The sequence below is a fragment of the Strongyloides ratti genome, assembly GCF_001040885.1.
Source record: "Strongyloides ratti genome assembly S_ratti_ED321, chromosome : X".
Classification (NCBI taxonomy): domain Eukaryota; kingdom Metazoa; phylum Nematoda; class Chromadorea; order Rhabditida; family Strongyloididae; genus Strongyloides; species Strongyloides ratti.
In genome coordinates this window covers 948,445-976,208 of record NC_037309.1, presented here as the reverse complement: position 1 = coordinate 976,208, position 27,764 = coordinate 948,445, and the positions used below count along the sequence as shown (strand labels likewise).

General features: G+C 19.9%; 9 protein-coding genes across 9 annotated transcripts; 5 read left to right on the top strand and 4 right to left on the bottom strand.

Moving 5' to 3' along the window:
* Positions 1-17: 17 nt before the first annotated feature.
* Positions 18-1,550, top strand: SRAE_X000020800 (EF-hand domain and EF-hand domain pair-containing protein; the record flags this gene model as incomplete). Its single annotated transcript, XM_024644524.1, has 3 exons — positions 18-110; positions 151-240; positions 294-1,550. The coding sequence occupies 3 exons, from the start codon at positions 18-20 to the stop codon at positions 1,548-1,550; spliced, it is 1,440 nt and encodes a 479-aa protein (XP_024510074.1).
* A 1,855-nt stretch (positions 1,551-3,405) lies between these two features.
* On the bottom strand, positions 3,406-5,695 carry SRAE_X000020700 (Hypothetical protein; the record flags this gene model as incomplete). The annotated part of the gene is made up of 4 exons (XM_024644523.1): positions 3,406-3,438; positions 3,489-4,321; positions 4,377-5,304; positions 5,348-5,695. 4 exons carry the CDS (start codon positions 5,693-5,695, stop codon positions 3,406-3,408), a joined length of 2,142 nt encoding a protein of 713 aa, XP_024510073.1.
* A 1,953-nt stretch (positions 5,696-7,648) lies between these two features.
* On the top strand, positions 7,649-11,381 carry SRAE_X000020600 (FYVE zinc finger domain and Zinc finger, FYVE/PHD-type domain and Zinc finger, RING/FYVE/PHD-type domain and Zinc finger, FYVE-related domain and Domain of unknown function DUF3480 domain-containing protein; the record flags this gene model as incomplete). Its single annotated transcript, XM_024644522.1, has 2 exons — positions 7,649-7,936; positions 7,980-11,381. The coding sequence occupies 2 exons, from the start codon at positions 7,649-7,651 to the stop codon at positions 11,379-11,381; spliced, it is 3,690 nt and encodes a 1,229-aa protein (XP_024510072.1).
* Positions 11,382-12,346: 965 nt separating this feature from the next.
* SRAE_X000020500 (Hypothetical protein) lies at positions 12,347-13,927 on the top strand (the record flags this gene model as incomplete). Its single annotated transcript, XM_024644521.1, has 5 exons — positions 12,347-12,385; positions 12,432-12,919; positions 12,976-13,505; positions 13,557-13,635; positions 13,675-13,927. 5 exons carry the CDS (start codon positions 12,347-12,349, stop codon positions 13,925-13,927), a joined length of 1,389 nt encoding a protein of 462 aa, XP_024510071.1.
* A 297-nt stretch (positions 13,928-14,224) lies between these two features.
* Positions 14,225-14,625, bottom strand: SRAE_X000020400 (Hypothetical protein; the record flags this gene model as incomplete). Its single annotated transcript, XM_024644520.1, has 2 exons — positions 14,225-14,439; positions 14,496-14,625. The coding sequence occupies 2 exons, from the start codon at positions 14,623-14,625 to the stop codon at positions 14,225-14,227; spliced, it is 345 nt and encodes a 114-aa protein (XP_024510070.1).
* Positions 14,626-15,383: 758 nt separating this feature from the next.
* Positions 15,384-15,904, bottom strand: SRAE_X000020300 (Eyes shut; the record flags this gene model as incomplete). The annotated part of the gene is made up of 2 exons (XM_024644519.1): positions 15,384-15,538; positions 15,622-15,904. The coding sequence occupies 2 exons, from the start codon at positions 15,902-15,904 to the stop codon at positions 15,384-15,386; spliced, it is 438 nt and encodes a 145-aa protein (XP_024510069.1).
* Positions 15,905-16,626: 722 nt separating this feature from the next.
* Positions 16,627-18,722, top strand: SRAE_X000020200 (Hypothetical protein; the record flags this gene model as incomplete). The annotated part of the gene is made up of 3 exons (XM_024644517.1): positions 16,627-16,630; positions 18,055-18,230; positions 18,294-18,722. The coding sequence occupies 3 exons, from the start codon at positions 16,627-16,629 to the stop codon at positions 18,720-18,722; spliced, it is 609 nt and encodes a 202-aa protein (XP_024510068.1).
* A 3,091-nt stretch (positions 18,723-21,813) lies between these two features.
* SRAE_X000020100 (Hypothetical protein) lies at positions 21,814-22,381 on the top strand (the record flags this gene model as incomplete). The annotated part of the gene is made up of 3 exons (XM_024644516.1): positions 21,814-21,885; positions 21,934-22,211; positions 22,264-22,381. The coding sequence occupies 3 exons, from the start codon at positions 21,814-21,816 to the stop codon at positions 22,379-22,381; spliced, it is 468 nt and encodes a 155-aa protein (XP_024510067.1).
* A 1,449-nt stretch (positions 22,382-23,830) lies between these two features.
* On the bottom strand, positions 23,831-24,958 carry SRAE_X000020000 (Cathepsin Z; the record flags this gene model as incomplete). Its single annotated transcript, XM_024644515.1, has 5 exons — positions 23,831-23,964; positions 24,008-24,256; positions 24,303-24,579; positions 24,627-24,738; positions 24,783-24,958. The coding sequence occupies 5 exons, from the start codon at positions 24,956-24,958 to the stop codon at positions 23,831-23,833; spliced, it is 948 nt and encodes a 315-aa protein (XP_024510066.1).
* Positions 24,959-27,764: the final 2,806 nt, after the last annotated feature.

Here is a 27,764-nt window from a genome sequence, read left to right as displayed (position 1 = left end):
TAGTCCTACATTTTAAAATGCAATCTTCATTTATCCCCAATTTCTATCATATAACTGATGAAGAATTAGGAAATACTAACTATGATATATATCAATCACTTCTTGATGGGGTAAGTTTTTATTAAGATATAAATTAATTAAATTTTAAAGATACCTGATGATCATCCTGGATATCCATCAGATTGTTTTCTATTTGTTGCTGCAAAACTATTCAATATGAATCGTGCTGATTGGGAAAGGGTAATACTTGTGTATAATATGTCTATAAAAATAATTAAATATTTTATTTTTAGATTTCAAGTTTTTGTCTTAATTCAAATGGTCTTTTTGATCGTCATAGTTTTCTTATTTTTCTTAAAATTGCTGCTGTTCAACAGGCAAATTCTGAAATAAATGAAGTTAATTTGAAAGGTAATTTTCCATTACCTAAATATTTAGAAGAGGATTGGAAAATACCACAAGATCGTCTTCAAATATACCAATCTATTTTTGATGCTAAAAATAAAAATGGTGGAAAGATAACAAAAGAAGATGTTTATCAAACATCAAAGATAAGAACATTTATGATCCCAAAATGTTGTGAAGATTATTTTCATTTAACAGATTTTGATAAAGATGGTTATCATGATTTTTCTGAATTTGTTGCAATTATGGAACTTATTCACAAAACATTAACAATGCCAAATCAAGATATTCAAGATAATGTGCAAAGTTATTTAATTTCAAATTCAAAAGTTTTTCCTTTTAAAGTAATATGGGATAATTTAAGAAATAGTGGTTTTAACAAAGAAACATATGAGACAAAATTAACTGCTTTTGTTCCAGGAATAAGAGCAATTCCTATTGGTGACCCAACAGCTGAATATCAAGAAAAAAAAATGACATTAAATTGTCAAAATGTTGAATTATCCAGAACAGCAGCACAGTTGAAAAAAGATGGTGATTTATATAAAATTCAATTAAATGAACATTTTCAAAAAATTGAAGAAGCTGTTAAGAAACGTGATGGTGTGAAGCTACGTAGTAATGAATTAAAAAATCAAATTCGTAATCTTGAACAACGACAAAAAGATGGTAAATCATTAGTAGAGGAAAAAAAAGAACATCTTGAAAATTTAAAAAAAAGTTATGAAAAACAAAAAGAACATCTTGAGACAGAAAAAGTTGATTTATTAAGAATGCGCAAAATAACAAATAATGTTGTTGATTATAAAAATGATATGGAAAAAGTTATTAGTGATTTACAACAACGCAAATATGAGCTTACAAATGAACTTGTAAGGGAAAGAGATTTTTTAATTAAAGCACTAAATGATCATTTAAAAAAGAAAAATTCTTTATATTCCAATGATAGACTTTTAAGTTTGGTTGATGAGTTTAAAATTTATAAGCCGTATATTGATGATAGAATAGCTTACATGACAGAATGTATAAATGCTTTAGATAACAATCAAATTCCAAATATTACAAAAGCATTTGTCAGATTTCAAAGTACAAAAGATGGTATTTATGAACCAGCTTCTTTTCCCAATAGCCAAGATCTCCTTTAATTAAGCTACGTAACATTAGATTTATTTTTTTTTTTCACTTTAAATCACCTTTACTTGCACTTTTATTTTGTTTATTCACTAAAAATCTACTTTCATTACGAAAGCTTAAAAGAATATGCTTATGTTATTAAAACAATCTTACATTAAAATTTTTAATTAAAAACTTGTTTTAATAACTTAATGTTAGACGATTATTTTGATGTTTTAATTTGTCTAATAATCTATATTAACATTTTTTATTTCAAAAATTTTTTATTATTACACTGACTTTTATTATGTAATTAAGCAAATTTTCTAATAAATATTGAGAAACGAAAATGATAAAAAAAACACATTTTACTGATAAACCTGATACATATTCATTGAGAAGATGTAATTAAAAAAAAATTGTTTCATTTTTGTTTTTTTCTATAGTTTCTATTTAAAAAATCTTTGCTGGTTTAAAGATAGAAAAAAATTATTTGACAACTTCAATTTATTTTTTTTTAGTATAAAATATGCTTAAAGGAAATTTACAACAAAATAATTATGTTATAGAAAACAATTTTTCTTTTATAGAATTAATCTTGATTATTTAATCATAAAGATAACCTAATAATACACTTGTTGATATTTTTGTATAACATTTTTATTAACAACCGTAAAATAAAGATTTATTTATCTTTATTTCAATAAATAATTATATCAATGATAAAACACACAACTTCATTGAAAATCTTTAAAAGAAAAAATGTTAAAAAAACTTTAACTAACATTAAAAAAAAGATTTTTACACAATAACAACATTTAAATGAATAACATTATAAATTTAATAATATAACAAAAATTTAATTGTAACAAATCATTTGATCATTTTTGTACATCAAAAAACATAATAGTATTTAATTTTAGCTTTGATATATACATTTAATAATAATATTATTTTTTAATTTAAAAAAAATAATTTTATATTTCAACAACAATGCTTGTGAAAAATATTAAATTCAGAATATTGACACATTAATCATTAATATTTGATGTCTTATGATAAAATTATAAATAAATACAATTACTATTGAAGTTGTAACTTAAATAATCAAAATACAAATCCATTTAAAAAAATACAAACATATAAAAAAATATTTTTATTAAAAAGTAAGAAAAATGATTAAATTTTTCATTTTTAATTTAGACATATTTTTACTAATTAAATAACTTTATTAATGGTATTTATTTTAAACAACTTTTAATAAAAATTATTTAACAAAGGTAATTATTATTTGTAGTAAAAGTTTTTTTTTTTTATATATATAAAAATCAAATGAGTAAAATGTTATTTAATGACGTTTAAAAATACACATCAAATCTAAATATAATAAATATATTAAATCTTAAAATGAAGTACTGTGTTTTAAAAAAAAATATAAAACAATAAGAGGGAAGTATTTTTTTACATAAATATTTTACTTTAAAATTAGATAAGATTATTATCTAATAGTTCTTTAAAGAATAAATATCTTTTTAAAGTATAAAAAAAATGTAAGTTTATACAAAAAAAATTTTTTTTTTTAGTTTTTTTAAAACAATAACAATGTTCTATAAACTTTTAGTAAGTATTTTAAAAAAATATAAAAATTGAATTTTAATAATTTATACTATAAAAATTTAATAATTTAAAATAAAAAGAATTTTCCAATTTAAAAATTTTTTTTCCCATTTATGTGTAGCCTTATTGTTAGATTTTAATGCTATTAGAAAACAAAGTAATGACGAATGATAACATTTTTGTTTTTTATCATTATATTTAAAATATTTGACATTTATTAAATTGCATTAATAAAAAATTTGAGCCCTACATTATATTGTTTAGCATTTTTTAATTAGACAATTTTTGCAATAAATCAAACATCTAAAATAATTGTTAAATTAATAAAATTGAATAAAAAATAATAACACTACCGTCTGTTTATGTTGTGCCTCAAGATCTATAAAATCTTGTTTTAATTCTTCAATAGTCTCTATCTTTTCACCTAACGTTTGTAAAGCTTCATCTAAAAGCATTTTATTTTCTGTTTCTTTCTCTTTTAATTTTGTATAACTTTCTTTAACTTCACATAATTCTTCTTGAAGTGTCAATATTGTTCTTTTATTAGATAATGAAGTATCTGCAAGCTCTTTTATGTCATTTACATATTTATACATATTATCACAATTTTTACATGATCCTTCTATATACCAATCAACTCTTATTGGAGATAATGATCTTTCACCACTTTCATCATGTTTATCATCTAAAGAATCAGCATTATCAATATTTGTTGTATCATAAACAACATTCATATTATTAATATTTTCATTCTTAATTATACCCATATTTTGTTCAATACTCATAATAGCATTTCTTCTTTCTTTTGCTAGATCATATTTTTTATCTAATAATGAGATATCTTTTTGTAAAATTGATATTATGCCATCCATTTTCATTAAATTATTGTTAATAATGTCTATAATATTATTAAATGTATATCCTTTTACAAAATCATTCATAACACCTGGAATTAATGTTAATATATTTTCTAACTCTTTTATACGTTTTTCTAATATATTTGATTTATTTTTTTCATTTTGATATCTTTTTTCTAATGATTTATATAAAAATTCTTTTTCATTTAACAATTTATCTGTTATCAAAAATTTATCCATTAAATGTTCTTTTTCATTTTCAAAATTAATTAAAGCTGTTTTATATTTATCTTCCATTTCTGCTATTGTATTTGTAAGATCAATGTTATCTAAAAATAAATTTTACATATATAATGTTTTTTTACTATTGTAATATTAAATTACCATGTACAGCTTGTTCTGCTCGAGCCTGTAGTTTACTTTTTAATTCTTCATTTTCAAATTGACTTTCTTTAAGTCTTTCTTTAAGTTTTTTTACATTATTCCTTTCTTCTTCAAGGTGAGTTTTAAAATCTTCAATATCACACATTCTTGTTTCATACATATTTTCTTTACAATTCCATGATTGTTTTAAACTTTCAACTTCTTTACGTAAATTAGTTATTTCATTTTTATCATTTTTAGATTCTTCTTCATATTTATTTATAATATTTTTAATTTCATTATTTTTAATTGTTAAAGCTTTTGTAAGATCATCTGTTTTTTCTGTTAACTGTTGAAATTCAACTTTAATATTACTATTTTCTTGATTTATTGCCTTTAATTTTTTAATTTCTTTATCTTTTTGTCCTAACTTTTCAGATAATTTCATACCTTCTTCTTTCAATTCATTAATTAATTTTTCATTTTCACTATTTCCTTTTTTTAATAAATTGTAATCTTTTAATTCTTTTTCCATAATTTTGATTTTTTGTTTTAATATACCAATTTCATTTTCACCTTTTTTAGATAAAGTTGTTAATTCACTTATTCTATTATCTCGCATATCAATTTGTATAGTCATATTTTTAATAATTGTATTCATTTCTTTTACCTGTTCTGATGAGTTAGCAACTTGATTTAAAACAGTATCTATTCTATTTTGTACAATTGTGAAATTATCATTTTGTACAGGACCAGATATTGAAGACCATTCATCTGCTTGTTTAATTATTTCTATATCACTTGAAGCAACAGTATCAGTTTCAAAATGGTCATTATTTTTTTGTTCTGGAGAACTTATATTACCTTCCCATAATTCATGCTCTCCATTATCTTTCATATAATTTATGTTTTCTCTTATCACTGATGCTGAATCATGATTTGGAGATATCTTTAAAAAAAAAAATAAATAAAATTAAGATAATTAAACATACTGTACTTGGGGAACTATCTAAATTTAACATTGCACCAGGTGTATCTTCATCACGAGAAGGATTTGGTTCTGACTCAACAACAGTATTCTCACCATGGCATACATGCCAACTATCTGATGGTGTAAATAATAATAATGATTTATCATCATCGTTTTTTATATCATTATTACAATTTTCTTCTTTTTGATTATCATCAGATGTATTTATTTCTTCTTTTTCTATTAAATTATCATCTATTACAACATTTCCTTCCTCCTCTTCCGGTGTAATTTCTAAAACTTGATCAATTTTTTGTTGAGCCTGTAATAAGGCATTTTTTGCCATTTTACTAGCCCATCCAAAATTCATTTTTATTGGGACTTCTTTATTAACTATAATTGTATTTATTAAACCCTCTAAAAAAAATATAAAAAATTAACAATTAAAAATTTATCTAATTAAATTACAAACAGGTACTATAAATTAAAATTTACTTAACTATGAAAAATAATATAAAAAGAATTGCTAATTAATAAAATATTAAAAATAAAACAAGATTAAATTGTCTTTATTTATTACAAGCAATTTCTTATTTTATTTTCTTTATTATTTTCTTTATAAAATAGTTAAAAATATTATCAATATATGTAGAAATCTATTTTTATATCTATATTTTTAGTTTTAATAATTTTTATATTTTGAAATAACTATTAAATATTATAAAAATCATATTAGGTGATAATTTTTATTATAGTAGTATTATTAATATCTAAATCACAATATTTAATATTGTTGATGACGTTTAATTCAAAAGACATATTTTTCCAACTTTATATTGACTTTAATTGGAATTTACTTTTATATATCAATTTTAAAATATCAACTATTTTACATTTGAAATTATATTTTTTTAATCATACAAAAAATGTTTAAAATATGATAAAATTTAATAAATTGAAAAAAACATTTTATATCTCTTGATAAAAAAAAAACAATTTAATATAGCAGTTAAAATTCTCATGACAGTAAAATTATTTTATTATATAAGTATTATATAAGAAAAATTTTAAGATTATATTTCTTATCTATATAAAAGTATACATAATTATTAATTTTATAAAAGACATAATACTTGTATATATGAATAATTGTACTTTTTGTTACAAAGTTGTTATAAATTATTATACTAAAAAACCATCTTTTGTTACATAAATATAAAAACTCATTTTTTACCAATTTTTCTTATATAATTTGAAGATATTAAAAAAAAAAGTTAACCTTAAAGATCTTTTATAAATCTGCAATTATTTTAAGTGTAGTTTAAGACAATATTAAAAATATAGAAAAATATAATTAAAATTATTTTTTAATGTATAATGTTTCAATAGAGGGGTTAACCTATATCAAGTTATATTTTAAAAAAATATATTCATAAAAATGTATCAAATATAGAAAAGATAAACAAAATAAGAACAATAAGTATTATTTAATAATTTGTAAATATTATAATGTTTATCAATATTAATTGAAAACTGTGTTAATCAAAAGTAAAATTAAAATTTTATTCACTTACAAAATTTTTTTTATCATTAAAAATATGTTGATTCAGACATTTGTTTTAATGATATTTATTATATTTCATTTGTTTTTTTTTATCAATATAATTTTTATATTATTAATAGCACTGTTATATATTGTAAAAAAAAAATTATCTAATAAATGATGAACATTTATTACCTAACGATAATAAAGTAATGTATATTTGGAAGACGCGACAGTCCAACATATTATTGATGCTTATATAACTTTTCTAAAATTACAATACTTGTGATTGTGTTATGTCAAATCACTTCTTATTATTGTTTAAATTAGCCATTCTAAAATATAAAATTTATAATGTTTCTATAATTTTGTTTTATAGTTTTTTATTAAATTTTAACATAAAATATATATATATATCTATTGATGACCTATTTATTTATATATCTTGTATTTAGAAATGTCATCTTTTAATTTAATTTATTTTTGTTTATAAATAAAAAAAAAAAATAGTAGTTTATGTGAAAATTAATGTTATATAAATTTATCATCATCAAATTTCATCCTCACTTATAAATATTTTTACTATGTTTTTGTTTATTTGTAGATTTATTTAATGATCTAATTTTGTACTTATACTCGTGACAAATTTTATTTATTAATATTTTATAATAAATGATTTTTCTAGCTTTTCCTCGTTTAGTAAACGAAATGAAATTGATTGTTATATAAATATTTTATTTTTAGGTTTTTTTTTATATGTTTAAAGGAAAAAAATAAATTATGGATTTAGATGACTTATTAGAATGTTTAGAAGAGAAGACAAACACATTATTTTGCAACAACATAACCAATGATTCTAAAGAAATTGTTACTAATGAAAATACTAATAATGTTTCAAAAGATTCTAAGAGTATTAATTTATCACAACAAGAATACAAATCACAACTTGTTCCATCAAAAGAACTGAAAGATGAAACTGAAAATCATGATGATGATAAAAATAATTTAAATCACAATTGCACTTTTCAAGATGATGAACGAATCGATGAAATATATTTAAAAAATAACGTAATTTTATCTAATATTTTAACCAATAATTCATTTTTTTAAGATTAACGAGGAAAATAAAAATGAAGAAAAATTACGAAAAGAAGATTATATTTTTAAAGTACAAGATTGTAATGTCATACCAAAGAAAGCTGATGTATTAACTGAAGAAGATAAATCTTCATTAAAAGATGATGAAAATTGTTGCAGCACAATCAGATCTGATTTAATAACATCTTCTCTTGTTAATGATAGTATTTCAACAAATATTAATACTGATAATTTTTGTCAAGGTATAAATGAAAAGACATCACCAATAGATGACAAAATTTATGAAGAAGTTAGTGTTATGATGGATAAAATTTTGGAGGATGCTGCCAAGATTGCTGCAGAGAAAATTGTTGAAGATACAATTAATTTAAGGAAAACAGAAGTAACAAATTGTGATAATTTATTATTTAATGATATTGATCCCAAAGAAAAAAAAATTGTTAATGAAAAAGATACAACTTTACAAACATCCGATTTATATTTTAATTCAGTTAATGGAGATATTTATAGTAGTATTGATTCTTTAAAAAAGAAAAAAAGTCAAATTGTTCATGAACAATCTGTTACTTGTAATGATAATTTAAGTAGTCATTCGGTAAAGTCAACTAAAAACGAATTATCAGGAGGCCTTGATTATATTAATGGTAATGAGATATCTACCATAGAATCTAATGATACAGAAAAAATACCAGAAATAATTAATGTTAATAAAAATATAAGTAATATAACCAATAATAAAACATTAGAGGAACTAGTTTCAATGAAAAATGAAAATGTATTGGAAGAGTGTGAAATGGATAATGAACTTATTTCTTCATGTGATGACGTAATCTATACAACGATCGATGAAGTAGAAGATCATTATATTTCAAGTGACAAAGATAAACAACAAGAAAATGATAATATGTTTACAAATACCAATTCGTCAACATTTTATGACAGTTCTTCAAATATTATGGGAGAATTTATGCGTTTATCTAATGAATCTCAATCAGAGTTAGAAAATAATACATCTCAAAATAGTTCTGTTAGACCAACAAGTGTTGTAGCATCAACACATTATATAACTTCTGATTTTAATACTGATATACTTACTGAAAGTGAAAGATTACTTGGAAAAATTGAACCTGTATGGATTGATGATAAGGAAGCTGATAGTTGTATGTTATGTAATACAAAATTTTCAATTATATTACGAAGACATCACTGTAGATCATGTGGAAGAGTATTATGTAATTCATGTTGTAATCAAAGAAGAAGTTTACGTTTTGCAAATGATGATACAAAGAAATTTAGAGTATGTGAATCATGTATTAAAACAATAAATAGAGTTGAAGAAATAGAAAAAAGAGAAAGAGAACAATTTTCAATGAATAGTTTACAACATGATGCAGAACTTTTAGCTGCTTCATTGAATGAAAATATTACTAATAGATGTGATGATACAACATCTGTTAGTCCTGGACCATCTGGTATTCCCCCAAAACATAAAAAATCAGTTTTAAAAGTTAAAAATAATGAAAAACAACAAGTAGATGGTAGTAATAATGAACAACAATCTCAAGGAACAAGAAGAAGTGTAACATTTTTAGATGGTGTAGCACCAGGTGAAGGTGAAGATAATGAACAACCACAAGCATATAATTCATTATTAAGTCAAAGAAGAGCACTTAAAAAAATAAAAGGTAAAAGTGGACCCGCTTCAAGAAAAATGAGAGAAACAAGGATAGAGGAAGAAAATATTTCATTATTAACAAAAGAATACTGTGTTATTGTAGATGATGATTATATACTTCATAAAAAATCATATAAAGAAATGGAAATAAAATTAAAAGAATATGAAAGAATAACAATTGCTTTACGAAGAAATATTCATATTATTTTACAATATAAAAATTTAAATGAATTTAATTGTAAGCATGGTATATCTTTATATACAAAAGGTTTTACAACATTAGGAATTGAAGAAATATTATTAATATGGGAAATAAGTGAAGATGATGTTGAAAATTTAAAAATTCCATATGAGATGTTATGTGTAATAGATGATATTATTGAAAATTGTATTGATAGTCGTTGTAGTGAGGATAATGATAAAACAGGAATAAGACTTGTTTATAAAAGAATGAAACAATTATATACTATAACACATGAATTAGCAGAAATTTTAGGTTTTCATTCAATATTACTTCATCCTGTTAGAAGTCATGATTTTCATAATCTTGATTTACCAACAACATCTTTTTTTATTGGAACATTTATATATACAAAAGAATATAATTGGGCACGAACAATTCCTAATCGTTTACTTTACTATCTTGGTCTTAATACTGGATGTTATCCAACACCTATCATAAACTTTAAAAATAGAAATATTACTTATACTGATATATTTCAAACAACTATATTAAAAGTAGCTATTGATTTTAAATATCAAAAATATGGTATATCACAAATATATGGAAGTTATGTAACTTTAACTGATAATAAAATAAATCTTTGGTTACCCAAATATTCTAAAGAACAAGTTAAAAAATTAGTACAAGATAATAAAAGTATGATTATAATTGGATTAGATTTTAATTATCATGCTGATAGTCATCTAGTTTGTCAACAACAAGAAGGTGGTTATTTTTCAACAACTATTTTTACAAGACCAGAACAAAATAGAAAACAAACTGGTGCTACATTTATTATATTTGATGGAGCATTAAAAAATAGTACTAGTAAAATTAATAGATCAATTGTTGAAGATGGTGTTGTTGTAAGATTAAATATGGATTATATGAATGAATTAGCTTCGTCACTTGAATATGGTAGAAGTTATGAATTATCTGACACCAATTTTGAACTTTCTATTCATTGGTTTGATATGTCAGTTAAAAACGAGTATTCTCCATTGAAATTTGTTGATTCTAGAATATCTCCTATTGATTCACTTTTTATTGGTGATCGTTATCAATATGGTCTCAATTACACGCGTTTAATTCGATCCCAAAATATGATTCCATCTGCCACTGAATGGTCTATAAGGCTTGCCTCTATTATTAATATTGATGAAGGAAAAATATGTTCAACTACTCCTTCACGTATATATGAGATAGGTGAAATGATTGCAGCAAGAATAGCATTAACAGTAGCACCATTTATACAAATATTAATATTTAACAACATTAGTCGCATAACATTTCGTCTTAACATTGAATCAGAAAATAATGTTAAATATTCAACAGAGAATTGGCCATCTCTGGAAGATGAATATGCTGTATGGAATTTTACAATTGATGATCAAATAGTTCCATTTCTTTATCAACTTGTAAATCATACATCCAATGGCCTTCATATTGAACTTAATATGCCAATTATCTCAACAAGACCACTTCCTTGTTTTGATAAGGATGATAAAGATATTTAAAAAAATTTATATATTTTATAACTTTTTTTTTAAATTTTATTATCAAAAAATATTTGTGGTGAAAATTTCAACAACTTAACAAAAAAAAAAGTATTACCAAAAAATAAGATGAAGTACTTTTAAAGTAATATTAAAGATTAAAATATATTCTTTTTTTTTTTTCTTGTACGACGTATTTATTGAAACTAATTATTTTATTTTTTTATTTACAAATTATTTTTTTAAATAAATGTTATAATATATAACATTCTTTTTTTAATATTTGATCATTTAAAAATAATATTTATATTTAAAGTTTCCTTTTTCAACTTATCTTATAAATTTTGATAAATTTTTAGAATATTGATAAAATTTAAACAACATATTATATAAATAATTTTTACAGTTTCAATTAACTGTATTTATTTAATATTATTTTAATGTTTACAAATAATAAAGTTATAATAAAAAGAATGTATAAATTTTATTAAATCATCTATAACTAATATTTTATTTCACTAAATAATATATTGGTTTTGTTTTAATAAACAAATGATAATATAACGGATTTGTATATTTTTATTATAAAAGAAACAACATTTAAAAATTTGAAAATTCAAGATAATAATCTGAAAATTTTAACAAAAAAAAAATGGATATAGAAGTATATAAGTGTAATTAAAACAAGTATTTTTGTACTTAATATAAGGTTTTTTCTTAAAGATAAATGTTAATAAAAAAATATGATAAATAATATATATATAAAATTACTATATTTTTAAAATTTTTCATATATATATTTTTATATTTATAAACATTAAAAAATTTATTATATTTTTTAATGTAGTTTGTTAAAAAATAAAATATATTTTCAAATAAATTGTTTGTTTTTTTTTTATAGAAATCAATAAAAAAAACTTTTCATTAACTATATAATAATTGTTATGGATAAAAATTTTATTATTATTAACGAAAAAAATGTAATTATGTCTAAAGAGAGTAGTAAGAATAATGAAATAAAAAATGTAAGTTGTTTGAATTTTAACTAGTTTTAATGTTCTTAATTATTAGTATAAATTGAATAAGAAGAAAATAGAAAAATATTTTCTTGATATAATAGAATCTTTTAATAATGATATTTCTAATAATTGTAAATATGAAAATGATACTGTCAAAAAAAATTTATATTCAATAAAAAATGAGATAAGGAGATGTTTAACTGTTTGTGAACCATTATTTGAAATAATTCTAGGATGGAAAGAAATAATATTTTGGAAACAACCATTTCAATCGTTATGCTATATTAGTTGTTATTTTTATCTTTCATATTATGGTTATTTATTACATGTTATACTAATACTTATTCTTCTTCAAATTTTTTTTAATTATTTATATTATATTAAAAATATACCATTTTTTAATATTATAATATTTTCACCAAGAAAAAAAATTTTATCTCCCCTTCATCAAAAACCAAGTCATCAAATGTTATATATTGTTTTACAAAAAGTATCAATTTATATATACAATTTATCAAATTTTTTAGAAAAAAATAACAGGTAATATAAGATAATTTTATTTTTTTTAATATATATTTAATTTTTATTTTTTTTAGTATATTTTTATGGCAAAAATATAATATTACAGAGATATTTCTTATAATTATAATATTATTTTTATTATTATTATTTATATTACCTTTTGAAACTGTTAATAGGATATTAATGATATGTCTAGGAATTCGAATTTTCATAGGAACATATATCATAACAAATTTTCCACAGACAGCAAAAAAAGTAGATTTTATTACATATATGTTGTCTGAAATATCAAATACTTCAACAAATAATATTAAAGAAAGTAAAAAAAATAATAAATATAAAAAGAAACAACAACAAAAGAAAAATAAACATATCTTACAAAGATATAATACAAAAATTTATGAAAAATGTAAAAATAATTTATTAAATTCAAATATTCAAATTAAAAATAAATTAGAAAATACAAGTAAAAGTATAACTTATTATCATACAAGTACCTCTTCAAATGATGATTCAGACATTAATACAATAATTGAAGATAATAATAACAATGTTAATAAAAATATAAATTTACTTAATGTTAATAATAATAATAATGCTTATAGTAAGATAATTGTATTTTAAAACACATATGTTAATATTCTTTTTTTTTTAGAATGTAGATGTGATGTACTTTTTTTATCAAAAAAATTTTATGGAAATATTAAAATAGGAACATTGTTTATTGAAAAAAAGTATGTTTTAGTAATATTTTTTTATATATACTATTTTAGATATTTTATTATTCGTTATTTTAAATTTGAAAAATTAACATATCAATATACGATATACCCTTATATTGAATTAAATTCATTAACAATAAAGCGTAAAAATCAAAAAATTTGGTTATTTAAAAAACATTACTGTAAAGTGATTTTTAAAAAGAGAAACATTTGCGATATTAAATTTTATATATTAACAAATTTTCATCAATTGATGGATACTTTAAAAAGAATTCCGTTATTGAAAGGAAAGTTAAATCAGTGATTAATGTTAATGTATGAACAATGATGTTTTTAATTCTTATTATTTATGTTTGTTAACTAACAAATCATGAATGTTAGTTTATATTATATATTTTTAAAGTATTATCTTTCAAAGATGTTGATAATTGAATAGATGAAAGTTTAATTAAATAAGTATTTAAAAATTTAATAAAATTAAATTTATTTTTGATTTAAAGTATTTTTATTTATAATCATTCTATAACAAATAACTTCTTTTCAATATAAATGCATATTGCGAATATTTTATACAAGTAATATGAAAAGAAAAATAATATATTTAAGATTGCTTTAAATTTTCGTTACTATCACCATCTTCCTTTGAAATATTCTTCTCATGGTCAATTAAATCTTTTAACAATTGAAAATGTTCTTTGGCTTCAATAGGAGCAGATAATTTATGTAATGGAACATATGGAACTTTTGTTTTAAGTGAACTTGATTCAGAATCTATTTTATTAACAACATGAACAGTTACTTCATTATTATCTTCTTCTATAATAATTTTTATTTTATATAATAAAAAGATAATAAAAAAAAAAAAAACTTACTTTCCATTACAAAACCATTACCAATTATACTACGTTTACGTGCTCTCATGAAAGATGAAAGACGTTCTTCAGCATTAACATCATTTTTTTGAAGATTAGTAATAAATACGTTGTTATGCTTTAATTCCATATCAATATATTATGAGAATAGAAATAAAACAATCTACAAATATAAAGTTGGAATACTTTTTTCCAAAGTTATAAATTATATAACGAAATATTGGATAAATAAAATTTTTATAAGATATTATATATACTATGTATATATGTATACTATATACTATACACTTCATTTTTTTGAATATACTCGTTTATATAATTTAAATTACATAAAGTCATGTTCAAGAAAATTATAGCAATGGAACAAAATTTTTTTTCTCTTAATGATATAATAATATTAAGGAAAGTCCTACTGATCTGTTAAAACATACATAATTTTATTGTTTGTCCAGAATAGAAATGCGCTTAAAATAATACATAAATTTCTTTGTAAAAAAAAAAGAACTTTATTATTGTGAAAATATTAAGTAACTAAAAATTGTTCCTTCCCATTTGTTTGATTTTAAACATTGTCAAAAGAGAAGGCAAAAATGAATAAAAGATGGAAGATGTTATGTTAACATATAATAATAATACCTCAATATTTTAAATTATACTTTCATGAACATCTTTTTAACAATAATAAGAAGTACATTCTTTATAAATATTATATTGATAAAAAAAAAACTACCATTGCATTTAATATGTCCTTTCTTAAAACAAAAGAATTTTATAATAATAATAAACAAACTAACGAAAATAGGGAGTATTTATTAATAAAAGTATTTTGCATAGGAAAAAAAAATGTCAACCAAAAATTTTTATTATATATTATACAAATGATTAAATTTAGTTAATTTTATTACTATCTTTCTCATCGGACATTTTTACATTCTTTTCACAAGCTTCTCCTGTGAAACCTAACCCACACATACATGTGAATTTTTTAGTCGTTCCAAAACATATTCCACGTCCATTACATTGAATTGCTGGATCACATAATTCTTAAAGTAAATAGATAGAGTTAGAAAGACAATTAATATTAATAAAAGAAAAAAATATATATAATATATATATAATGACTTACTTTCACTACAATTATCACCAGCAAATCCTAAATTACAAATACAAAATTTTTGTTGTTTAGTACCAATACAACTTCCATTATTTGAACAATCATCACTTGTGCATGGTTCTTGACTATTTTCATTTACTTTTTGTGATATTTCTTGACTAACCTTCTCACCAGCCTCAGAAACAATCTTTTTAACCTCATTGTTAATTTCTTTTGTAATTTCATCAGGTTCACCAATTGTCCATTTTATAGTTAAGAAGATTAGAAATGTTATAAGAAAGATTGAAAATTTCATGTTAACTTTAAATATATTTGCAAAAATTAAATATTTGTAAAGCTATAAGAAGAGATAATATTATATAAGTACCAAATAGAATAAAATGATTTAAATAAGGTCAAGGAAATGAAGACAAATCATTTAATTTAGTTAATGACCAATTTTATACTTTTTATTAATCATTATATTATCATATTTAATTGAAATAAATACAATCTTATATATGATAAATTTATTAAACATATCCAAAATTTTCTTTACTTCTTAATTTACAATTAAATATATGTAATTAAAAAAAGAATATTTTTTTTTATAGTTTTTAAGACAAGGTGAATTATATATATATAAGTATTTGATATACAAAAAAATTATAAAATACAATTGAAAATTTTAGACAGAAACCAATGAGATTAAATTTATATAACTGATAATGGCGATTTTTTTTTTATATATAAACTTTATATTTTTATCATTTTCAAGGTCAGTATTATTATAAAGTCATAATAATATAATATTCTTTTTTAATAAAAATGTGTTATTTTATAATTGGTTTTTATATTTTTCAAAACAATAATAAAAAGATAATTTTTTAATTATTAATCTTTTTTATTGTTAATTTTTTTTTGCATTTTAATAAATATTATTATATAACAGCTATCCATTTTTATCTGCTTTTGTACTTGTTTACTTCAGCAAAAGTTAAAAAGTACAATTTTTCAAATTGTATTATAAATATTAAAATGGGTATGTTTATGGTTGGATGAAAAATATGTAATTAAAATTGTAATTTTATCGAGATGATATTATTATAATTAAAAAACTATTCACATAATTATATTTATTTAAAAATTGTTATATTTTTTTTTAACTTTTAAATTTTTATAATACTTTACTCTATTCCATTAATTATGAATTAAAATTGAAGAATTAAAATTTTAATTACATTTTTGTTTTGTATACTGATAAAAAAAATTTATTTTTAATTTGATATAGTTAGTTGTATGATAAAATCTAGTTCTTAAAATACATGATTTTGAGGTATTGTAAATAAAGTATTTATTTTTTAATATTAATTCTTTTAAAATTAATTTATTAAACAAAGAATTAACAATTAATATATTACAATTCAAAAATATTTGATAAAAAAGGTGTTTGATAAAAAATTAATACGTATATATATACATATATATATATTAAGTGAACTGTTTCATTGTTATTCACTAAGTGGCAGAAACGTGAAGATGGTAATTGAAAACTAAAAATTTTAAGATGATGTTGTTATAAATGTGTGACACTTCTTTAATAAAAGACTTCTTCTTCTTCTTCTTCTTCCGTACAAATACTTTTAAATCATTTCATTCTTTTAGTCTATTAAAATATTCTTGCAATTTAATAGTTCTTATATAAATAATATATGCCATCATATTTTGTAGATGTTTCATTTATTTATCTTATTAAAGAAAAAATGTTGTTTTTCACTAGTACATTTGTTGTAAACAAAAGTATAATGTCAAAACGATAATATTATTTATAGTAGTATAGAAGTATTAAAACTAACTTTATTATTCATTTATTAGGGATTATTTGTTCGTTAACATATTTGTCATTATTCATATTAACTTTAATTGTAATAGCTGAACAAATTAAAAATAGATTATTTACTATAAAATTCGTGTAAATAAAACTAGGTACAAAATCAAACCACCTTATTAATCCGACCTAATATGATTTTACTTTATATATATATATATGTATATGTATATATTTATATTATTTATGATTAGAATCTTACAAAATAAATAAAACCTTACAATAGAATAGTGAGAAAGATATATAAAATTTTTAAATTAGACTTTAATGTTAGAATGTTTCTTAGCTAAATGTTGATTAAAGAAAATAATACAAAAATAATATATGGTTGTTCGAGACTCTTTACTTTAACATTTATAATAATAACTAGTTTAGCTTTCTAGACTAACTATAACACAACCATCATTTGACGACAATCTTTAATGATTATTTGACTCATCACCTTTAATGACAGATTGGTCACTATACTTATTTTATACAATACAATTTTATTATTACTATTAATTACTTTTATATATCATTTATAATTTTAAAAACTTATTATATTTATATAAATATTTTTTTTTTATATATTATAGTAAAATTTCATGGACAATCTCTCATGACTTCATATGGAAACGGTTTTTCAAATTCAGAGTCAGGAAAGCCAGTGAAAAAATTTTTTCACACATTTATATTGGCAGGTATCTTGATTTTGAATCTATCTATTATTACAGCATTTCTTATCATTTGGAAATATTCTCCTGTTAATGAGGTATAATATAAATGATTTATTTTTATTAATTATTTTAATCTTTTTTTTTTATAATTATTATAGACAAATGTTCATTATACTATAATTGCATTAATTATTATCTGCATTTTATTTATTCTTTTTATTCTTTTCGCAATTAAATATTCTCATTTTAATGGACAAAAAAATTTGAATGAAAAAGTTATTGAAGTACAAATTGTATATCCAGAACCTGAACAAAAATATTTAACGGGTACATTATTATCACGTTTAATCTCTACAAATCCAAATACATCTAAAATTAATCGAATGTCATCAAGAGCAAAAACAATAACAGAAACACTATCATCTGTATCAATATCAAGAGGTGCTTCTAAATCTACAAAGAGTGTTAAAAGTTTATCAAAATCAACATCATCAACTAATAGTACAAAATCATCAATGAATGAGGAACCTCAAAACACACTAGATCATTTATCATTTTCATCATGTGAAGAGGATAATTGTACTTAATATAAGAAGAAATAATAAAAAAAAATTTTTTTTTTCTTATAATAAATAGAAAACCTCAAAAACGAACTATTCATAATGTGTGCCTACATAATATTATAATTGCAAGGTGTGTCTTTTATTTTATATCTCCAATGATAGTGAATTTTTTTTCACCAATATAAAAAATATTTATCGAAAAGAGAAAAGCATTATACAAATATTCCAAAGGCATAAAATAACTAAACTAATTTATAGCATTCATTATGAATTCTTAATATATTGTATCATTATATTTTAGAAATATACATCTCATAATTATAAATAAAAAAAATGAAAAAAATAATATTTTCAATCTATGCTTTTTTTTTTTTTAAATTTAATTAAAATGTTTATTAGAGTAGATAGTAAAAATTGAAAAATATATCATAGTTTTCCATTAGTATTTGTATTTTTCATTCCAATTAACATTAAGATATAACATATATATATATATATATTTATTTATAATAGTGTCATTTTTATTTAATTATTTATCATTCATAAATTTCTTATCATCAATTTATATATTTAAGTTATTGAAAGATGGGATAAATTTAACTTTAAAACAAAATAATTTGTTTTTATTGCCAATAATAAGAGGGAGTAATATATTATGAGAGTTAATGACAAGTTATATAATATTATCATTTATTATTTTTATAATACAATTGTTAAAAATAAAGGTGTTTTAATACCATGTCTCAATCTTTTTTTTTGGTGATTTATTTAAAATTCTTATTTTTGATTGACTATTCACTTCCATTCATATCCGTAATCCTTCCTTTTCCGTTTCCTAGACATCTACCAAAATTTTAATCTTTTAGTTTAAGAGTAATTAAACTGTCCAATCATTATATTCTTTATTAATATAAATAATATTATAGAAAAAAAAAATTTTTTTTTTCTTATTGGTAGATTAACAAAAATATAAATGTGTATATGTTAATGGCTTTATATCATTTGATGTTATTTTCAATTGTTATTTGCTATCATCTACTATACTTTTCATTATTATTATTATAACATATATATATAAAAAAAAAGGAAAAGAAATAAAATTGAAAAATTAAATTATATATATTTGAATCATGATGATAGTGAGTAACTGTTATCTTGATATTTAGCTATCCATTTTAAATATTCATTAATTTTCTTTCATTTTAATTGAAATTTTACTCATTTCTGTTAAAAAAATATTTTTTAATAATAATTTAACAAAGATTACATCTTTTTAATTACACTTAAATAGTTTAAAAAAACCATTTTTTTTCTTTGTTTTCATTTAAAAATTTAATAATAAGGAGGTCCATTATCTAGATTATATTTTTATATAATACTATATTATTGTATTTAAAAAAGATCATTTTTATAAAATAGTAATTATATTAAATATATATATTAAAAAATAAATTAGAAAAATTTACCATTCTAGAGTAATTTTAAAAAAGTGATTTATCTTATGATATTTGATATCAAAGTTAATATTTTATATAAAGCACTTTTTTTGTTCTCTATGGATACCTATTGTTACCTAAAAATTTTATTTCTTTAAATCACATTTTTGCTATTACGTTACCATTCTTTAGATACTTTTATTATTTAAATGTTTAATACATATCTATTACCACATTATTTTTATTTAATAATAAAATATATATTATTTCATGTAATTTATATCTACTTAATTTATTTTAAACTTATTTTAAGTAATATTTTATCAGATAATTTTATGTATTTCTTTTACATTTTTCTTAATATATTAATATATAAATATATAATAAATAATATATTATATATATATTCTACTACGATATTTAATTTTTGGTATAAAAATTAATGACTAATTTTTATATTGTATTATTATAAATAACATATATATATGTATATGGACCAAAAATTAGAATTAAAATATTGTGTCGAAAAAACATTCTTTAGATATTTAGATATGAACATGCTATTAATTTATTACTTCTTCTGAAATAATGATAAAAGTATTTATGTATATATATATATATATATATGTATGCATATTTTTTCTACAATGTTTTTAATAGTAAAAAAAAAATTTGGAAAAAATTTTTATTCAATTGTTGTTAGGAAAATTAATCTTTTAAGCATGAAATTTGAATTACTTAGATTATTTTTATTTATTAGAAATAATAATGACATATAACCATACAATTTATGTCTACTGGATTTATAACATCTCATTAATTATTTTTTTAAAAAGTTTAATTCACTTAATCTTTTAATAATATATATATAAAAAAATTAATGTTTCTTTTTTTGAGAATTTGTATAATTATAAAACTTTTTATAAATAATATTTAAATATGTAGAAGTAATATAAATATATATTGACTAAAAAAACAATTTCCTTTTTGTCATTAAAGTAAAAGTTCTTAGGAACGTTCAATGATGTATTCTGAACAAATAAACATAAAATAAACATTTTTTATTCACTAAAAAGAAAAATTTAAAATATTATTCTTATTCATTTTTTTTTCTTTATTATTATACCAATGCCAAAAAACTTACCATTTTTTTTTTTTTGTTATATAAATTGAATATAAATAAAATTTTAATGATATAATGCACTTTAAACACAGGTTTCTTATTTTTTTAAATAAATTAGTTTAACAAATTGATATGATGATTCTTAAAAGTTCATCTGTTTTAGAAATTGATGATGCTGTTTGATGTGCAATATTATATAATCATAATAACATATATTAGCTTATTTAATATATTTTATTGTTTTTTTTTTGTAAAAATAAAAATGTATAATGAAGATATTTTTATTCATATACCAATTGTGTGAAGATTCCCTATGTGAATATTTGTTAATTTATCTAACAAAAAAATTTTAACTTCCATTTAAAGATATTTTTTTTTGATAAAAAATTTTAAGGAAGTCTCTTACATATTTATATATATATATACATATATATATATATCACTACAAATTTATTAAAACATTTTTTCTTAATTTTAAAAAATATTTTAGGAAAATTTGTAGTATACAAAATAATATTATTTAAGTATTCATTAAATAAATTTTAATTAATAGAACATGTCAAGTAGTAATGATATTGAAAGAGGTAAATATACACAAGTTACTCCAAAAAGAGCTTCTGTAGTTAAGGTATTATTATTATTTTTTTTTTAAATTATAATTATTTATTTGATATAGCATTCTATTTGTGAGATGCCTGCTTTTACACCTAAAGCATCAGTAACTGGAAGATTATCAACTCAAATAATTCCGCAAAAACAAAGTCGTATTATTCCACCTGGTGGTCAGTTATTTCTTTGTATTATTGGTTCTGGATTATCATTAAGTATTTGTGTTTGGTTGGCGTTTTTCAGTAACGATGTTAAATGGAGAAGATTTTTAATTGCTAGTGGAGCGGCTGTTTGTGCTTTTATGTTTGCTGGCTTAGCTATTTCATCAATGAGAAAACGTAACAAGTAAGTCATTTTAATTAATTGGTACTTTTTATAAAATATAAATATTTTTTAGTGACTACAAGGAAACAATTTCTCCAGCTTTATTAATAGCACAAAGACGTGCTACTCTAACTGCCCAAAGAAATTCCCATGCTGTTCCTGTAAAAGAATCAACACCAAATGAAATATAAATTTTTTATTTTTATAAAAAAATAATTATATTTTAATTGATTAAATATAATTTTACATTTACATGAAAAACAAAATATTAAATTTTTTGATTGTATTTTGAATATATTTATCTTTATATTTTATTTAAAACATAACTATTATAAAATTGTCTCTTTATTTGAATTAAATATATTCTTTATCTTTAGTTTTAAATAATATTCTTGTAGTTAAATAAAACCTTATTTTAAAAACATCATATCAAATTCTACATTATTTTAATCACTTTTATCATGAAATAATTTGTTATATTGAAATAAGAGTTATAAAATTATAATATTTATTTTTTTCAGGGAACAGTTTTCAAAAATAACATAAAAATAACTCTTCAGTAATTTCAAATTTCAATTAATGTTCTTATATAAGAAAATAATTTTTTATTTCCTAGATATACTAAATTTTTTAAAACGATAATCTCTATCTAATTATTTTTTAAAATTATAAAACGTATAATTACATAAATTTTTCAAATGTAATATAACTTTTAATTCCAATAAGTTAATTTGACCTTATTATAATAATATATAATTTTTGTAATAAAAATAATAATAAATGTATTTTACATTTAGAAAGAGTCATTAAATAAATTTTAATTGCTACATTATGCCTTTTTTTTATACTAACAATTTTAATATTAAATTAATTTATTATACAAATTTTTTAAATAAATTATTAATGATTTTAAATAATAAATTATATATTCAGTGGTTTTTTTTTTATCTAAAGCACTAAAAGTAAAATGATGTAGTAAAATTTATATTTTTCTTAAAATGACCCTTAAATGAATATTAAATTTTTTGAAATTCACTTCATAGTTAATTCATACAAAAAGATATAAAAATTAAATTGTTTCCCTTTTTCAATATTTTTAAGAAAAAAAAATTTTATAAAAGTATAATCTTTATTAATATTAATAAAGATATTAATAAAAGTTGAAATGTTAAATTGAAGATTAAAAAAGTGCACACTGTTTATACCTTACTTCAGAAATCTTCATCATTTATCATTTATTTTTTGAATGCATAAATAATTTATTTTTATATAAAAGACTATGTACTTTTTTAATAGAGAATATTATTAAATTATCTGTAATTTATTCGTTATTATTTTTTTTTTCAATATTTGTTAATACCAATATAGTATTAGTACATGTAATGTTTATAATATTTTTTACAATGAAAAAAAAAAAATACTTAGATAATCAATTTAATATAAATATAGAATTGTTAAATAGTTGTTGATAATTTATCTATTTAAAATATATTTTTTTTTGTGTTAAATATAAAAAATTATATCAACTAAAAATATAATATCACATCAGATAAATTTAAAAAATGCTTTATTTATTTGTGAACAAACTAAAAAAAAATTACGTATGTTAAAACAAATTAAAAAAAAAAATTAAATTTCCTTTAAACAATTGGATCAGCCCATACACAATCTTCTTCAATTTTAAGATTATATTTGCTTCCACCATCTCTGAATTTTGATGTTGGTACTCTAAACCATCCTTGTTCTCCCCATGGTGTACCCCATGAATTTCTTCCTATAAATTTTTTTATAATAAAAATTTTAATATTAATAGTTACCTATCCAATATTCAACACCAGTATCATGATCAATTCCATAACCAGCAACTTCAATAATATGATCAATTCCTTCATCTGTTTCTTGAATCCAAATACCACCATTATAATCTTCAAATTCTTTAGTAGCAGCAATACCACAAGCAATTGGTCCATGTTTAGCAATTTCAGCCATCATATTTACACGTCCAGAAACTTTACCATAATCTCCAACTTTGTAAAGAGTATAATTAGAGATTGAAAAACAATTTCCTAAAGATAATTTTTATAAAAAAAAATAGTGTAAAAGAAAATATACCTGGCCAACATGATCCACATCTATTTTGTTCATCACATTTTTGATTAATTGCTTGATAATTGTTACATGTTTCATGTGGAATTCCATGTTTATGAGCATATTCATATACAGGAAGAGGATCACCACCGTTACATGATCCGGCACCAGCACAGTCAATAACTTCCTGAACTGAAAGTAAAGCTTGTGGAAAAGCATTTTTTCTTTTAATATTAATACGATCAGCTAATGCAGAGGTACTACCAAAAGCCCAACATGATCCACAATATTGTGGAATATGCTAAAAAATATAATTAAACATTTATATAAAAATTTTTTTTAACATACTTGATTACGATCAACACTAGCATAATTGATACCATTGTAATCTCTCCAATCAACAGCTTTTGGTAAGTCATTTGGATTAAAATCAGGTTTTTCCCATTCTCTCAAAGAAGTTCTAAAAAAGTAATGGTATGATAAATATTTTTGTAAAAAGTATACCTATGTTCGGTATGAAAAGCTTCTTTCTTAATATAACAGCATTTTTGATTATACCTATTTTTTTTAGATAATTTTGAATATTGACTTTTTAAGTCACTAAATTTGTCAATATTTGCGTAACTTGTGGAAATAACTCCAGAAACTATCAAAAGTAGTATAAAGTTAAAAAAATACATTATTGAAATGAGATGTATTTGTGATTAATAACTTAAAAACGATACTATTTATATTGTCTGGAAATGATGGTCATCAATCTTATTTATATCTTTAAGAAATGTGCTTTTAATGAACTGTTTGTTTGATTTAATTTTATTGGCATTTTAAAATAAACCAGATTAGATTATAAAAAATTATTCTGATTAACAGATGTGAGAATATAGCTATCATTCAACTTTACTACCAAAATATTGACATTCTATTAATACATTTCTTCTTTAATGATCTTTAGTTATGTAAAAATATAATTCTCATCAATAATTATCTCTTCAATTTAAATAATTTAACTAGACAAATAATATATTTTTGTGATAAAGAATGAACAAATATGCTTTATGATTGAGTATTTTAAATGACAATAAATATTAAGATGTTTAAAACATGATCTTTCCTCGAATGATGATTAATAACTTTAAATAGTTTATTTAGCCAAAACTAAAAAAAATTGCATCTCTTTTACATCTTCATTAGATAATGCAAATGTAAAACAATATTTAAAAGGGATTTTACATTTTTTTTTAATTGAAAACTATTTTAATTTTTATTCTTTAATATGAATTATATCAATAATAACAAAAAGAAAATTAAAAACAAAAATTCGAAATTTAATTAATACCACATGTTATAAAACAATGAATTTTTTTTTTATTTTACAATGTTTCCTTAGAATTAATATTTTTTTTATGCCAATTCATTTGATAAATGAAAATAGTTTTTGTTTAAATTTTCTACATTTCAAATTGTCGTTAAAATTATATTGTATGTTTATTTAGGTATTGTTTATTTAAAAAAAAATTATTTTCTTAATCTATTAAATATATTGATAATACTGTTGTTATTCATGTTGTCATTGAAAAATATATGTGAAGTTTTATTAAAAAATATATTTTTATAGAAAAAAAAAAATTCATTTTATTATATATATATATAAAATTTTATTTTTTGTTTTGAAGAAATAAATAAAGCTGAAATTATATCAAAAATAATGCTTTTTTTTCACAGTAACTAAATTGTGGGATATGATTTAGTATAAAAAAAAGTTATAATCAAAATAATTATTATAGTTTATAAGAATTATTAAACTTCTGTTTAAACTCTAAAATTGTTTATTTTTTTATAAAATTAAAATAATAGTTTGTTTATCAATAGTATTAATTAGAATTGCGCTGCTTAAAAAATTTTTTTCTTATGACAATGATTTTAAAATATTTGGAAAAACAAATTTATGTAATCATTTTATTTGTTCTGCATTTTCAATTTATGGACAAATAGGAAATAACACAAAAAAATATGTACTATATTTTGGTATATGCTTACATATAAAATTAATTATTTTAAATTTGAAAAAAAAAAAATTCTTTGCATTGAATTATAAAAAAAAGCTATTTAAATTTGAATTTATTTTAATGTTTTATTTAATTCCATTACTAAAGTAAAAATGTATAAAAAAATAATTATTCAAAAGTTATTTGGTTTCTTGTATTTCAATTTATCTAATGGAAAAATAATGTCAAATAAAAGAATAAATATACCTGTAAAAAAAATTTAAGCTTTGTTCTCATTAATTATTTTTTTGTAAATTCATGTTATTTTTCCGTCTAGAAATTTTTTATTGCTTTAAATATGCTTCTTGTATTTACGATAACCAATTAAGTATAATAGCATTGTTTTATTGGATATACATAAAGTAATTTCAAATTGTAATAAAAATAATAACTTTCCATTTGATAAATTATTATATATAGTATTTTTTAATTATTTAATGGAGTTGTTAACTTTTTTTAAATATACTGGAATATAACATGTGCATTAATATATTATTAACATATAAAATATTAATTAAGTATTCTAATCACAAATTACACAAATATTTTAATTAATAATTGTTTTGCAAATGAATATTAATGGTACCAATTTTCAATCTAATTAAATATGTAAGCCTTTTTAAGCAAAGTTGTTATAAAAAAATATCTTTTAATTTAAGTCTTCTAACAATTTCAAAGTTTATTTTAAAACAAAGATCAACTTTTTTATTTAAAAATGGAATAAATTAATTAGTAATAAATAACAAATTTATATGGTAACGGAATCTAGCTATAATGTAGTTTATATCTTTTTCCTTCTTCAAGCTTCTTCAATTTAAAAATTATTTAATTTTTGAAAAAAAAATAAAATTTCAATAAATAGAAAATATCTATTTTTATATTAGTTTTATATTGATAATACAATATAAATTTGATTAATAAACAAATAAATTTATGCACTAAAAGAATGCCTGTACATCTTTGGTTTTATAAATCTTAGTATTAATTCAATTGAACATCATAATTATTATGATAAATAATATGTATTCATATTAATTGTCTTTTTGAAGAAAAAAAAAATTTTATAATAATTTTAACCATAGCTAAACATTCATAATAAATTTAATTTTTAGTTAATTAATAATTATTTCTTGATTATCATATTACATTCAAAAAATATTTCTTCAAGTATAAAAAAAAGTTGTATAACAGTTTGATTAATTTGTCAATTTGTTGCAGGCACGTCTTTTTAAAAGCAAATTTCAAAATTTTAACAAAATCAACATTTTAACAATTTTTAATGACAACAACAATTTCTAATAAATCATTCAATTTTAGCTCAACAATTTGAAGTTTCATTTAAAAGTTGATGAGTGAAAGAAAAAGTTTAAATTAGCTGTTTAGAATCTAAATATTATAACACATCATTATATTTATTTATATATTTTTCATATGTTTGGAT